The sequence below is a fragment of the Macaca nemestrina genome, chromosome 5, assembly GCF_043159975.1.
Source record: "Macaca nemestrina isolate mMacNem1 chromosome 5, mMacNem.hap1, whole genome shotgun sequence".
In the NCBI taxonomy this organism is placed as follows: domain Eukaryota; kingdom Metazoa; phylum Chordata; class Mammalia; order Primates; family Cercopithecidae; genus Macaca; species Macaca nemestrina.
The window spans coordinates 43,614,400-43,629,537 of record NC_092129.1 but is presented as its reverse complement, the minus strand read 5'-3'; the positions used below and the strand labels follow the sequence as shown (position 1 = coordinate 43,629,537).

General features: G+C 42.1%; 1 protein-coding gene and 1 non-coding gene across 5 annotated transcripts in view; one reads left to right on the top strand and one right to left on the bottom strand.

The window, feature by feature from the left end:
* The window catches only part of LOC105465717 (epithelial cell transforming 2 like), a 114,415-nt gene that overhangs the window by 38,803 nt on the left and 60,474 nt on the right, over nucleotides 1–15,138 (bottom strand). For 3 of the 4 annotated variants that reach the window (XM_011714293.3, XM_011714295.3, XM_011714297.3), the window contains exons 10-12: nucleotides 10,095–10,187; nucleotides 7,596–7,778; nucleotides 4,324–4,427 (exon numbers count right to left, since the gene is read on the bottom strand). In XM_011714293.3, the coding sequence (XP_011712595.2) occupies nucleotides 4,324–4,427; nucleotides 7,596–7,778; nucleotides 10,095–10,187 (380 nt within the window). The remainder of the gene's footprint in view (nucleotides 1–4,323; nucleotides 4,428–7,595; nucleotides 7,779–10,094; nucleotides 10,188–15,138) is intronic. The other variant, XM_011714296.3, reaches the window with a different exon arrangement.
* On the top strand, nucleotides 14,034–14,140 carry LOC112423851 (U6 spliceosomal RNA). The gene has a single exon (XR_003014421.1). It is a non-coding gene; the product is annotated as a U6 spliceosomal RNA (small nuclear RNA).

Below are 15,138 nucleotides of genomic sequence, written 5' to 3'. Positions count from 1 at the left end.
AAGAGATGGTGGCTGGCATAATGAGACAAAAGCGGCAGCCTCTGACAAGCAGAAAGGGGAGTCTGGACTAAATGCCCATCTGGCGTTCCCACCCCTGGATTCCCATCCCAGCCCGCGCGTCCTGTTAACAGGCGCTAATCATGCTGCACCGCCTATTTATGTATTGGCCTCATCCTCCACAAAGGCAGGAACTGTCTTATTTTGCTGCCCAGTCCCAGGATTTAGCAGAAGGTCTAGCATGTGGTTAGCGCCTGCAAATATTTAGAGAATGAAACTAAAAAGATGAGGAATTGCCCTCTGCTTGAGAAGTTTCCTGAAAAGGTCGATTTAGGGGCAAGGCGGCCAGCAAGCAGAGCTCCAGCCTGTAGAGGGCTTAGATATCCCTGGAAGGCATTTAGACTCCTCTTGGGATGGCTGGGCGTGGTGGCTCAGGCCTGTAATCCCAGCACATTGGGAGGCTGAACCAGGAGGATGGCTTGAGCCCAGGAGTTCAAGGCTATGGTGAGCTATAATTGTGCCACTGTACCCCAGCATGGGTGACAGAGCGAGGCCCCATCTCAAATAAATAAATAAATAAATAAATAAAGACTCCTTTCTCAGGGAGATGCTTATATCAGGTGATTGGGCAGAATAAGCCACTTGGGCACTTTGTGGGGGAAGGGGAGGACTAAAGTAAGGGTTGTGCTGTGGTAACAGCAGAAAGGTAGGTCTTTTTTTTTTTTTTTTGATAGGGTCTGGCTCTATTGCCCAGGCTGGAGTGCAATGGCGCAATCTTGGCTCACTGCAACCTCTACCTCCCTGGTTCAGCGATTCTCCTGCCTCAGCCTCCCAAGTAGCTGGAACCACAAGTGTGCCTCACCACGCCTGGCTAATTTTAGTATTTTTAGTAGAGACGGGGTCTTACCATGTTGTCCAGGCTGGTCTCAAACACCTGGCCTCAAGTGATCCACTCACCTTGGCCTCTCAAAGGGCTGGGATTACAGGCTGAGCCACTGCACCCAGCCAAGCATGGGTCTTAATGACGGCAGGTATGTGCTGCTGAGTTCATTTGGGGCGGCAGGCAGAGGGGATGCTGCCACCAGCAGTCCTCCGTGTGTGCTCCTGCCCGGCCCTGCACTGTCCTTTAAAGAAGCATTAACAAATACTTCCAGAATATCAGGTTATTAAGGCAACAAATGATTTGCCTGCTAGGGGTGCTCATAAGTTTCTTACTCCTAACAGCCCCCCATGGTGAGTTTGTGTTAGGGACTGCCATCCCATGCCTTCAAACATCAAAGGTGACTTCTCTATGGACATAAAATGGTTCTAAAACAGTATTTTCCCCTACATAGAAATCAGCTATGTGAATGAAAACATAATTCTCAGCATTTCTTGAATCCTGGTTATTTCATGTAACCAAGAATGCTTGGATTCTGAATATAGCACTTGCAAAATTATTCTTTTTTGCCTGATGAACTAGCTTTATTAATTATTTATTTATTTATGACAGAGTGTCACTCTGTTGCCCAGGCTGGAGTGAAGTGGTGTGACCTCTGCTCACTGAACCTCCCCAGGTTCAAGTGAACCTTGGCTCACTGAACCTCCCCGGGTTCAAGTGATTCTTCTGCCTCAGTCTCCTGAGTAGTTAGGATTACAGGCGTGCCACCATGCCCAGCTAATTTTTGTATTTTTAGTAGAGATGCGGTTTCACCACGTTGGCCAGGCTGGTCTTGAACTCCCGACCTCAAATGATCTGCCCGCCCGGGCCTCCCAAAGTGCTGGGATTGCAAGCGTGAGCCACCGCGCCCAGTCAGAACTCACTTTAAACCCATTTTTTTTCTTCAATGAATTTGAATCTCAGCTAAGAAAAAACAGAACTATTCTTAGTTTCACCCCCCTCAAAAAAAATTCCCCTGAAGTTCTCTCAAGGCTCAACTGTATAAATGGCAAAGCAAAATGCAAATTTCTAACTTCCCCCCACAACCAAATAGTGCTGCTCAAGTTAACATAGTGCAGGTCATGCTTTTAAGTGGCTGAAGTATTACTCATATTATGAAACTACAAAACACCCTTTTCAATAATACTTCATGAAAATAAAATTCTTTGGAGAAATGACAAGTTAAAGCTTCCCAATAGAGCTTATATAATGGTTTATGAATTTCTTTATCACGTGGGTCTAACTACAGAAAAGCAACGGCATAAAAATGCAGCAGCAACTTTACCTTCATGAATAAACTGAATGTTGTCTTTGGGTCACATTTTGTTGGAATAACATTTCCTTCAAAATCTTTGCTCTCTTTACCATGTTTCTTCAGCAGAAAATATGACAAAAATTCCAGAGGTTTGTCCTAAAGAATGCCCCACCCCCCCACCCCCGCCAAGAAAAATTCCCATTTAAAACATTCATCTGAAATACAGGTGTTAACAGTGCAGCAGAAGAGAGAACACACTTTTTAGCAGGGATTTCAGCTTTCTACCTAATTAATTTACATGTCCAGAAAACAGAGCGACTAGTACTCCATTCGAGTCAGTACATGAGACTTTCTAGTTAATCTCATATTCCAGTTACCATACGTACTCTTGGTTCTCAACAATTTGTCACAATCCAGTTAAGACACCAAAGTTTTATGGGAGGGTCTCTCAAGATCTTTGGAACCAAAGTGGCCCACACCATCCCCTCGGCCAAATGAGGAAAGGGAACAGGAGGGATCTTGTCGTCTTTCACGGGGAAGAAGAAGGCCTGGGAAAGAGGCTGCAGTAGCAGAATTGCTAGGAAAAACATGCTGGGCCTCTCAAATTTGGTTCCCTCTCAGGCTATAGGTTTGAGCACCATCCAAATTATATCATACATGGTTATTTTTAAAAAATTAGGTGGAAATAAGTACACTGAACTGACACCAAGCACGCTGAGTAATCCTTCGGTGTTTTGGGAGATAGTGCGGGGGCATCTCTGTTAATATCCCTGCTCATTTTATCAGCAAGACTCGCCAAAGGCCTTTCGTCATTGGGCTGCCTGAGCCTCACTGCGTAGCTGAGACTTTGCAGAAGACAAACTACAGCTAATGCAGCTTCGCAGCCCCCACCCAGTGCAGAACAGCTACGCCCAGAGATGCCTGGTGCAGACCCAGAAGCCACACCGAAACAGGAGCAGATACTCGATAATAAGGAGAGAGAGAACGTGTGCAGAGACAGTGTTAAACTCACCCACAAAGTAGAATTATGATGGTGGAAAAGAAACATTTGAGACTCTCCTTGAGAATTCCTTGGAAACTGGAGCATTTAGGTTATTGAATATGTTAACATCAGCCCTATCTCCATCCTATTCGTATTCCTGACTTCCCTCAGATGGAGAGCTGCACGTTGCATTTTCTTTTTCTTTCTTTCTTTCTTTTTTTGAGACAGAGTCTCTGTCACGCAGGCTGGAGTGCAGTAGTGGCACGACCCCAGCTCACTGCAACCTCCACCTCCGGGTTCAAGCGATTCTCCTGCCTCAGCCCTCTGAGTAACTGGGATTACAGGTGCCCACCACCATGCCCAGCTAATTTTTGTATTTTTCGTAGAGATGAGGTTTCACCATGTTGGCCAGGCTGGTCTCCAACTCCTGACCTCAAATGATCTGCCTGCCTCAGCCTCCCAAAGTGCTGGGATTAAAGGTGTGAGCCTGGCCACACTGCATTTTCCTATAGCCATGCTGTCCTCTGTGGGGCTGTGAGAGCTGTCTGGAGGCTGACCTCTCACCATTTTCTGAAATGTGGACTGGCTTCTTCTCACTGTTTTCTGAAGGGTAGATTGACCTTAATGAGAGAGAATCTTGGATCTGTGTCTGATGAAATTGTTTCTTTGGGCTTCTCCTACACCCATCCCCAACCGAATTACTGATTTGCTTCTTTCTGTTCTGTTGTGTTCTCTTTCCCTTCCTCTCTCATCTAGCACCCCTTCCCTTTATCTTTTCACATCTGGGTCACACTTTCTCAAGTTTCTCCTCAAACTGGGAATTGGTTTCACTGTTGAGTAAAGTTTATGTGAAATATAAAGCCACTAGCATGTTCTACATATGTATATATAAAAAGTCACTTCTGACTGAAATTAAGCACAAGACAGAAAACAGGGCACAATGTAATAAACTTTAAATAACCTAGAAGATTTTCCTACTTGTCTGTCTTGTGTACTTAACACATCTTGTGCCCAGAATCCTTAGTGGCTGTTCTCATAAACTGATGTCATTTCTCTGAGGAATTGTGCGCTGAAAGGGATAAACTGGTCAAAAAAATTAGTAATAACTGCAAACAGAATGTATTTAAATGTTGGTTTTCATAGTTTACTTTCTTCAGAGAAAACACTTACAGAATCTTCTTTTGACAACTCCATCAATCTATCTGCCAGAGCTTGTGCAGTCTCTTGGTTGTTCAGAATGTTGGTCATACCCATGGTGTCAAACATAAACTGCCCTGTAAATATAAGGCCACATGCCCTGTAATTGATTTATGCAAGAAATGTGATTTAAAAACAACAACTCAGTCCTCACAGTTGCTTTTTTTTTTTTTTTTTTTTTTGTGAGACAGGATCTTACTCTGTTGCCCAGGCTAGGGTGCTGTGGCAAAATCTTAACTGCAGCCTTGATTCCCTGAGCTCAAGTGATCCTTCCGCCTCAGCCTCTCAAGTAGCTGGGACTATAGGCAGGCACCACCATGCCTGCTTACTTTTTAAACTATTATTTATTTATTTATTTTGAGATGGAATCTTGCTCTCGTCACCTAGGCTGGAGTGCAGTGGCACAATCTGGGCTCACTGCAACCTCCGCCTCCTGGGTTCAAGCAATTCTACTTTCTCAGTCTCCTGAGAAGCTGATATTACAGGCACCTGCCACCACGCCCATCTTTTTTTTTTTTTTTTTTTTTTTTTTTGTAGTTTTGGTAGAGACCAGGTTTCACCATGTTGGCCAGGCTAGTCTCGAACTCCTGACCTCAAGTGATCCTCTTGCCTCGGCCTCCCAAAGTGCTGGGATTACAGGCGTGAGCCACTGCGGCCAGCCAATTTTTTAACTTATTGTAGAGATGGAGTCTTGCTATGTTTCCCAGGCTGGTCTCAAACTCCTAGCCTCAAGCAATCTACCCACCTCAGCCTCCCAAAGCATTGGGACTACAGACATGAGGCATCGTACTAGACCCACAGTTGTTTTTTAGTGGATAAAAATGCAAAGAATAGCAGTAAAACTTCTATTACCCAATGGGGATTTCTACTATGATAAAATATAAAATGAACCAAAGTAATCTAAATGTCTAGCATATAAAAAGTGCCCACTCTGGCAAAGCTGATATTGAATGAAATGTATAAATTGGACAATAAGGAGAGAGCATGTAAAAAGGAGCTCAATAAGTTTAAATGTTAGACTCTCGATCCTACCAGAAGTTCCTCTATCTTCTCCTTTATCTTCATGCTCAAATATACATTTTTCTTTTTTTTTTTTTTTGAGATAGGGTCTCACTCTGTTGCCCAGGCTGGAGTGCAGTGATGCAATCTCAGCTCACTGCAACCTCTACCTCCCCTGCTCAAGCAATTCTCGTGCTTCAGCCTCCTGAGTAGCTGGGATTACAGGCACACGTCACCACACCCAGCTAATTTTTCTATTTTTCTGTGGAGACAGTGTTTTGCCATGTTGCCCAGGCTGGTCTCAAATTCCTGAGCTCGAGCAATCCACCTGTCTCAGCTTCCCAAACTGTTGGGATTACAGGCTGAGCCACTGCACCAGGCTTCAAATATTTAAATATTTTAAAGTCCAAAGTAAATAACATGCAAACATACATACACAGACATCTTTTAATTTTTAAAATATTTTTAACACGATGCAGTTATTTAAAAAATTGTTGGGCCAGGTGCAGTGGCTCAAGCCTGTAATCCCAGCACTTTGGGAGGCCGAGGCGGGCGGATCAAGACCGCCCTTGGTCAGGAGATCAAGACCATCGTGGCTAACAGAGTGAAACCCCATCTGTACTAAAAAACTACAAAAAGAAATTAGCTGGGCGTGGTGGCAGGCGCTTGTAGTCCCAGCTACTTGGGAGGCTAAGGCAGGAGAATGGCGTGAACCCAGGAGGTGGAGCTTGCAGTGAGCCGAGATCGTGACACTGCACTCAAGCCTGGGTGACAGAGTGAGACTCCGTCTCAAAAAAAAAAAAATTATTTTTCCATTTTCTTCTCATTGCCTACGTATATTATTTCATAAATACTCTTATCTTTAGCCAGGTGTGGCAGCTACTGGGGAGGCTGAGGCGGGCAGATCACTTGAGGTCAGGAGTTTGAGACCAACCTGGCCAACATGGCGAAACCCCGTCTCTACTAAAAATATAAAAAATAGGCTGGGCACGGTGGCTCATGCCTATAATCCCAGCACTTTGGGAGGCCGAGATGGGCAGATCACTTCCGGTCGGGGGTTTGAGACCAGCCTGGTCAACATGGTGAAACCCTGTCTCTACTAAAAATACAAAAATTAGCTGGGCGTGGTGGTGCACGCCTGTAATCCCAGTTACTCAGGAGGCTGAGGGAAGAGAATCCCTTGAACCCGGGAGGCGGAGGTTGCAATGAGCCGAGATCACACCATTGCACTGCAGCATGGGGGACAAAAGTGAAACTCTGTCTAAAAAAAAGAAAGAAAGAAAGAACTAGGAGAAATACTTTCTCCGTGTTTACAACTTCATAACCATTTTTAAATAATGGTTGAACACCTCCTAAATGTGATAGAGTAGGTAGTACAAATAAGCAGGAAGGCAAATCCCTGTTTTGGAGGCATTTCTGTAAAGAGACATAGGACACATATTGACAGATATCTGCATGCACGCTTGTGTGTTACAGCTCTTGTGTAGATGGTAACTATGTAAACAGACCTTAAATATGGAGCTGGGCAGAGGAAAAGAAGAAAGGCATAGATAGAGGGTGATTTGATTCATACGGTGTTTTAGTCAGGCGGAAAGTAGTAGGGGAAAAATTGAATAGATATGAATAGTTGCAGATGAGAAAAAGAAAAACTCTTTACCTAGATGGTGAAATATACTTAATTTTACAGAATGGACTAATTTAGGAAAAGATGCAAAGTGGAGGAAGTAAATTGTTTTCAAAGGGCTCTGCTGTGATCATTCATTCCATCATGGGGCTAGAATGTGAATGGAAAAATTCATTCAACCATGTCCAATAGACTCAGCAAAGGCCCATGGAGCCCATCACTAAATTATATTTTTTAGATAGAAAATAAATAGAATTTAAATTGTAGAACAATTTATATAATAGTTGCTGGGGTATAAGAGGTGCTTAACTTTCAGAGCAAACTCTAGTGGGAAAAGTGCACAGCTCTCTGGCTTAGCAAACAGCAAATTGTGTCCAGGTAAATAAGTGACAAAGAATTAATAAGGTGGTAAAATGTTAAAATAAGAACCAGCTTCAACATTTTTGAACCTGAATATATTTGTTCTTAGCGGGTATTCATTACATTTGAAAGGAAGTGTGAGCAACCTAGGAGATAAAGTTTTACTGGAGTTAAAATTTTACTTGTGCCACAACTAGTATTCACTCGGGATATGAAAGCAACTTCATAATTAACCTGCAACAGAAGTAGCAAGACTGCTTACCTATCATCCTGCCACTGATGCTCTTCTGCAGTTCCTTGAAGAGAGGATACAGCTGCTTCCTTACTGTTTTCAAGGTTTCTTCTAGGAAGTCTGCGAAGCTGGACCATGTCTGTAGCTTTGCTTCGCAGAAGTAGATGGAAGAGGGGGCCTTTCCCCATTGGGATCCCAGCCAATCACTAAGAACTGACAAGATTTTCTTCTGTTATTATTGCAGGCTTGAGCTCAGATGAAAGAATTCTATGTCTTGTTTAAAGTACAACAAAAACTTAGTTGCATTTGTATTGAGTTTATTATCGTTTCTCATTAGAAGACTAAGACAAACACCCATCCTCTGTTTTCAAAGCTAAAATTAGAAACTCAAAAAGGATTCAATGAATCATTTCAAATGCATCTCTACTCTTTGATAGCTGAGGCTGACATATTCCATTCAAAGTTAAAAAACAAAACAAAACAGCTGCTGGATTGTGCATTGGGAAGCTGAGAAGTCATCTAAGGAAGAATACATTGCTGTATCTTTCCAGCCTACAAGTGAAAACACAAGAAATCCCACACTACACGGCTTCCCCATCAGGCCACTGAAAGTCAACCCTGTCATAGCCAAATCCTTATCTTTCTTAAATTATGTCAAACTGCTACCTCGCTCTACAAATCTGTCTACAGGACTATAGCAGATGCTTAAAGAAAGTTTCTCTTCTTAAAAAACAATTACTGGATGATGCACTGGTATGTTAAATTTGATTTTCTGTCCTGAGTGGATACATAGCCTTACTTGCTTTGTTTCCTCTACTGTTACTGATAAACATGTGGAAAGCTTCACAACATGTTTTTGTTTTTGTTTTTGTTTGAGACAGAGTCTTCCTTTGTTACCCAGGCTGGAGTATAGTGGCGCGACCTCGGCTCACTGCAACCTCCGCCTCCCAGGTTCAAGCAATTCTTGTGCCTCAGTCTCCCAAGTAGCTGGGGTTATAGATGCATGCCACTACTGCCTGGCTAATTTTTGTATTTTTAGTAGAGACGAGGTTTCACCATGTTGGCCAGGCTGGTCTCAAACTCCTGAGCTCGTGATGCTCCTGCCTCGGCCTCCCAAAGTGCTCAGATTACAGGTGTGAGCCACCGCACCCAGCCACAACATACTTTTTTTTTTTTTTAAATAAGGAGAATGAGAACAAGAGAGGGAAAAGGAGGATGAATAGGAGGAAGGGAAGGCAGAGGAGGAGAAAAAGAAGAAAACCTGTTCCCAGCCAGATGTGATGGGTCACTCCTGTAATCCCAGCACTTTGGGAGGCCGAGGTGGGTGGATCACAAGGTCAAGAGATCGAGACCATCCAGGCCAACATGGTGAAACCTCATCTTCACTAAAAATACAAAAATTAGCCGGGCATGGTGGTGGGCGCCTGTAGTCCCAGCTACTCAGGAGGCTCAGGCAAGAGAACCGCCTGAACCCAGGAGGCAGAGGTTGCAGTGAGCCAAGATCAAGACCGCACCACTGCACTCCAGCCTGGCGACACAGCAAGACTCTGTCTCAAAAAAAAAAAAAAAAAAAAAAAAAAAAAAAGAAGAAGAAGAAAGAAAGAAGGAAGGAAGGAAAGAAAGAAAGAAAAAAAGAAAGAAAGAAAACCTGTTCCCTATTACCAGCAACAGTGTTCACAGCCTGCTGTGCTCTGCTAGGCCAGTTCTCTCTCTACAGAGCCAAATATGCTATCATTTGGTGACGTTGCTATATTAACTAAAATTAGCAAGTGACCTCTGCTTCAAAACTATATTAGGTCAATGCACTTTTGTTTTATCTATAAAGAATCTTTTCCCTTACCAGTTTCACAATTGTGCCAGTTTTCCCAAGTTCTAAAAGGCCCTTGGCATTTAGGAGTAGAGAAGCAATGCTTTATATAGTTTGCATCACTCTCAGCCCTACTTGATAGGAATCAAGGGTGTTTTAAAGCGGAAAATGACTGGCGTCAGTGTAACAAAGCAATTTGACTCTCTTGTTGGTCAGCCCATGTTACATTTTAATCTAAATTTGCAGCTTTAGTACCTAAATGAAAGTTTGCTTTCAGGTGTATTTTCTCTGATTGTTTTTCCTCTCAGATAATGCTACTGTAATGGAAACTAAGCCAGCCTCTTTGCCATCTCTTCGTAGCTACAATTTATTTTTCCAAATAAAACCATATTGACTATATTTTACCAAGAAAAGTTATTCTTTGTACTTATTATTTTTCTAGATCAGCAACTTTGCTTAATTGTTAAAGATTATGTTTTCAACAGAGTTTTTGTAAATGATGGTTTGGGGCAAATATGTACAATAAATAATTCTCTTCTAAGCAAATGACTGAATGATGTGAGATTACCTAGTTTGGGAAGTAATAGCGTTCCTTCAGGGGAGGAATGAAAGAGAGTAATGGATATCAGCCATACCAGTACTATTAACTGGATTTTGTCTTTTGATGATCCTGGAGTTGGCTTGTGTTATTGGACACGGCACTCAACTCCCATAACACTTACTGTGCTGGTAAGAGCCAGTTGCAATCCCAGTGGGGGCCGTAAAGAATGTGCCAGTTAGTTGAGACAGCTGGGAAAGAACTTCAGTTCCTACTTCTGCATAGTCAAAAATACTTTTGTTAGTTTACTCATATGTTTTGCCATGGAAGATGATATAACTTGGATATTTGTTCCCTCCAAATCTCATGTTGAAATCTAATCCCCAGAGTTGGAGGTGGGGCCTGGCAGGAGGTATCTGGATCATGGGGGCAGATCCCTCATGAATGGCTAGTGCCATCCCCTTAGTGATGAGTGAGCTCTCACTCTGAGGTCACACAAGATCTGGTTGTTTAAAAGTGTGTGGCACCTCCTCCCTCTCTCTTGTTCCCGCTCTTGCCATGTGACACGCCAGCTGCCCCTTCACCCTCTGCCACGATTATAAGCTCCCCAAGGCCCTCACCAGACGCCAAGCAGATGCCAGTGGCTTGCTTCCTATACAGCTTGGAGAACCACGAAGTAATTAAACCTCTTTTCTTTATAAATTACCCACCCTCAGGTATTTCTTTATAGCAATGCAAGAACAGACTAATCCAGAGCAGTTAAATATTATGTACGGGCACTAAAGAGATGGCCGAGAAAGGCCGCTAGCAGTTCTTGTCTTCCATTCAAACCACTCCATTGAACAGTCCATGAACACTTTATAGTTCACCCCTAAATACTGAAGCCGAAACAATCTGAGGACTAAACTCCAGGATGGGGAAAGAGGGCATGGAGTTTGATCTGGGGCTTATTTTCAGATTTGGAATACCCAGCCCAAAGAAAGAGAAAAATCTATGTATTTTTTCTAAAATAGTCTGACTCAAAGGATAAGTCTCATTATAAGAGGACAGATTTTAAAAAGTTAAACACAGGATGGAATATGATGATTAAAATTTAGCCCCTTCCCTGGGCAAAGACTTCATGACTAAAACACCAAAAGCAATTGCAACAAAAGCCAGAATTGACAAATGGGATCTAATTAAACGAAGCACCTCTGCAGAGCAAAAGAAACTATCACCACAGTGAACAGGCAACCTACAGAATGGGAGAAAAGTTTTGCAATCTATCCATCTGACAAAGGGCTAATATCCAGAATCTACAAGGAACTTAAACAAATTTACAAGAAAAAAAGAAAAAAACCAAAAAAAACCCAACCCCATCAAAAAGTGGCCGAAGGATGTGAACAGACACTTCTCAAAAGAAGACATTTATAAGGCCATCAAACACATGAAAAAAAGCTCATCATCACTGGTCATTAGAGAAATGCAAATCAAAGCCACAATGAGGTACCATCTCATGCCAGTTAGAATGGTGATTATTAGAAAGTCAGGAAACAACAGGTGCTGGTAAGGCTGTGGAGAAATAGGAATGCTTTTACACTGTTGGGGCAGTGTAAATTAGTTCTACCATTGTGGAAGATGGTGTGGTGATTGCTCAAGGATCTAGAACCATAAATACCATTTGACCCAGCAATCCCATAACTGGGTATATACCCAAAGGATTATAAATCATTCTACTATAAGGACACATGCACACGTATGTTTATTGCAGCACTGTTCACAATAGCAAAGACTTGGAACCAACCCAAATGTCCCTCAATGGTAGACTGGATAAAGAAAATGTGGCACATATACACCATGGAATACTAGGCAGCCATAAAAAAGAATGAGTTCATGTCCTCTGCAGGGACATGGATGAAACTGGAAGCCATCATCCTCAGCAAACTAACACAGGAATGGAAAACCAAACACCGCATGTTCTCACTCATAAGTGGGAGTTGAACAATGAGAACACATGGACACAGGGAGGGGAACATCATACACCTGGGCCTAGGACGGTTGGGGGGAAAGGGGAGGGAGAGCATTAGGACAAATAGCTAATGCATGCAGGGCTTAAAACCTAGATGACGGGTTGATAGGTGCAGCAAATCACCATGGCACAGGTATACCCATGTAACAAAGGTACACACACTGTACTTATATCCCAGAACTCAAAGTAAAAAATAAATAAATAAATAATAAAAAATAGCCCCTTCAGTGGCACAACATATAGATTGAATTATTTAATTCAGCATACAGGTTGAATTACTTGGAATGAAATGGGTAATTTATTTTAACTATTTGTGGTCCAAGAATAAATACTCCAAAATGCTTCAATTGCTTCATGAAACAAGATGACAGCAGCTGAAAGTTTGGGGTGTCTCTCACCTACTGATGTCTACAGCACTTTCATTGACAAATTCATCGATGAAATCAAATAGAGAGTCCAATGTACATACATAGTCAATAGATTTCAACAAAGGTGCAAATTAAATTCATTGGGAAAAGGATAGTAGTTATAAAGAATGGTGATGAAACAACTAGCCATATGTATTTTTTTTTTTTTTTTTTTTTTGAGACAGAGTCTTGCTCTGTCACCCAGGCTGGGGTGCAGTGGCCGGATCTCAGCTCACTGCAAGCTCCGCCTCCCGGGTTTAGACCATTCTCCTGCCTCAGCCTCCCGAGTAGCTGGGACTACAGGCGCCCGCCACCTCGCCCAGCTAGTTTTTTGTATTTTTTAGTAGAGACGGGGTTTCACCGTGTTAGCCAGGATGGTCTCGATCTCCTGACCTCGTGATCCGCCCGTCTCAGCCTCCCAAAGTGCTGGGATTACAGGCTTGAGCCACCGCGCCCGGCCAGCCATATGTAAAAAAAAAAAAAAAAAATTAACTTCTATCCATATCTCATATATCACATTAAAAAAATAGTCAAGTGGATCACAGACCTAAAATCAAACTTAAAGCTATAAATCATTTAGAAAAAACATAGGAGAAAATCTTAGTGGCCTTTGGTTAGGCAAATCGTGTTTAGATATGATGCCAAAGCATGATCTATATAAGAATATTTGATATATTTGATTTCATCGAAATTAAGAACTGTACTTCAGGCTGGGCGCAGTGGCTCATGCCTGTAATCCCAGCACTTTGGGAGGCCGAGGTGGGCGGATCACCTGAGGTCAGGAGTTCAAGACTAGCCTGGCCAACATGGTGAAACCCTGTCTCTACTAAAAATATAAAAAAAGTAGCTGGGCATGGTGGCGGGCATCTGTAATCTTGTAATCCCAGCTACTCAGGAGGCTGAGGTAGGAGAATTGCTTGAACCTGGGAGGCGAAGGTTGCAGTGAGTCGAGATTGTGCCATTGCACTCCAGCCTGGGTAACAAGAGCAAAACTCTGTCTCAAAAAAAAAAAAAAAAAAAAAAGAAGAACTCTGCTTGAAAAGAAACTGTTCAAAGAAGGAAAATATAAGTCACAGACTGGAAAAATATTTGCAAGTTACTTATCCAGTATGTGCAAAGAGTTCTTAAAACTGAATAAGAAACAAACAACCTAGTCTTTAAGATGGTCAAAAGAATGGCAAATAAGCATATGAAAAGATCTTGAGCATCATTAGTCATTAGAAAAATGCAAATTAAAACCACAGTGAGATACCACCACATACCCACCCGAATGGCTAAAATTAAAAAGACTGGCCATACCAAGTGTTAGAATGATGGGCAGCTAGAGTTCTCAGATACTGCTTGTGGAAATGTAAAATGCTAAAGTCACTTTGGAAATCAGTTTAGCTGGTGTTTTTATAAAGTTAAACATACACCTACCTATAACCTTGCCACTCTACTCCCAAGTATTCATCCAAGAGAAATGAAAGCATATGTTCATAGCAGCTTTATTTGTAAAAGCAGAAACCAGGAAGAACTCAAATTTATCTATCAACAAATTAATGGATAAACAAATTGTAGTACACATGTACAATGTAATAATTCCCAGTAGTAAAAAGGAGACATTGATACACGCATCGAATGGATAAATCTAAAATAATGATTGAGTGAAGAAAGTCAGACAGATAATACATACTATATGATGCCATTTATAGAAGATTCTAGGTCAGTGCTCACTTTGGCAGCACATATACTAAAATTGGAACAATACAGAGAAGATTAGTATGGCCTCTGCACATGGATGACCTGCAAATTTTTGAAATGTTCCATATTAAAAAAGAAAAAAGGAAAAGGAAAATTCTAGGCCAGGTGGGATGGCGCACGTCTGTGATCCCAGCAGGCTGAGGAAGGAGAATTGCTTGAGCCTAGGAGCTCAAGACCAGCCTGGGAAGCTTAGGGAGACCCTGTCTCTACTAAAAATAAAAAAATTAGCCAAGTGTGGTGGTGTGCGCCTGTAGTCCCAGCTACTCAGGAGGCTGAGGTGGGAGGATCGCTTGACCCCAGGAAGTTGAGGCTGCACTGAGCCTTGATTTCACCACTGCACTCCAGCCTGGGCAACAAAGCAGACCCTGTCTCAAAAAAAAAAAAAAAAAAGGAAAATTCCAGAAGATGAAAACTAATATACGTGAAAGAAAGACCAGTGGTTGCCTCAGGTTGGGGGTCGGGAGAAGCAAGAGAGAGAAATTATGGAATGGCATGAGGAAAGTTTTGGGGGTAATGAATATGTTCATTTTCTTGATTTTTCTTATGGTTTCATGGGATAAGTATACACATGTCAAAATTTAGCCAATTGCACACTTTAGTTATGTACTGTTTATTGTATATTAATTATATTTAAAAATGTTTTTAATGCCAAAAAGAATGAGTCTCAGATTCTCAGATTTTTGGCTTATGCAGTAACTGTTGAATGATATTTTTACGGAGGAATCTGGGGAAGGGGTAGGTTTGGTGCTGGGGAGGCAATCAAGGGTCTGATTTAACTTTGAGGTGTCTATTAAATGTGAAAATTAAACATCCAGTATGCAGATTCCAAGTGGGAATTAGATATGAGTCTGCAGCTCAGAGATTTCAGAGCTGGAGACATACATTTCGGGGTTCTCAGCATATAAATTATATTTAGAGTCATAGTGATATAGTTTGGCTGTGTCCCCACCCAAAATCTCATCTTGAATTGTAATAATCCTCACGTGTCAAGGGTGGGACCAGGTGGAGATAATTGAATTAAGGGGGCAATCTCCCCATCCTCTTCTCGTGAGAGCGAGTGAGTTCTCATG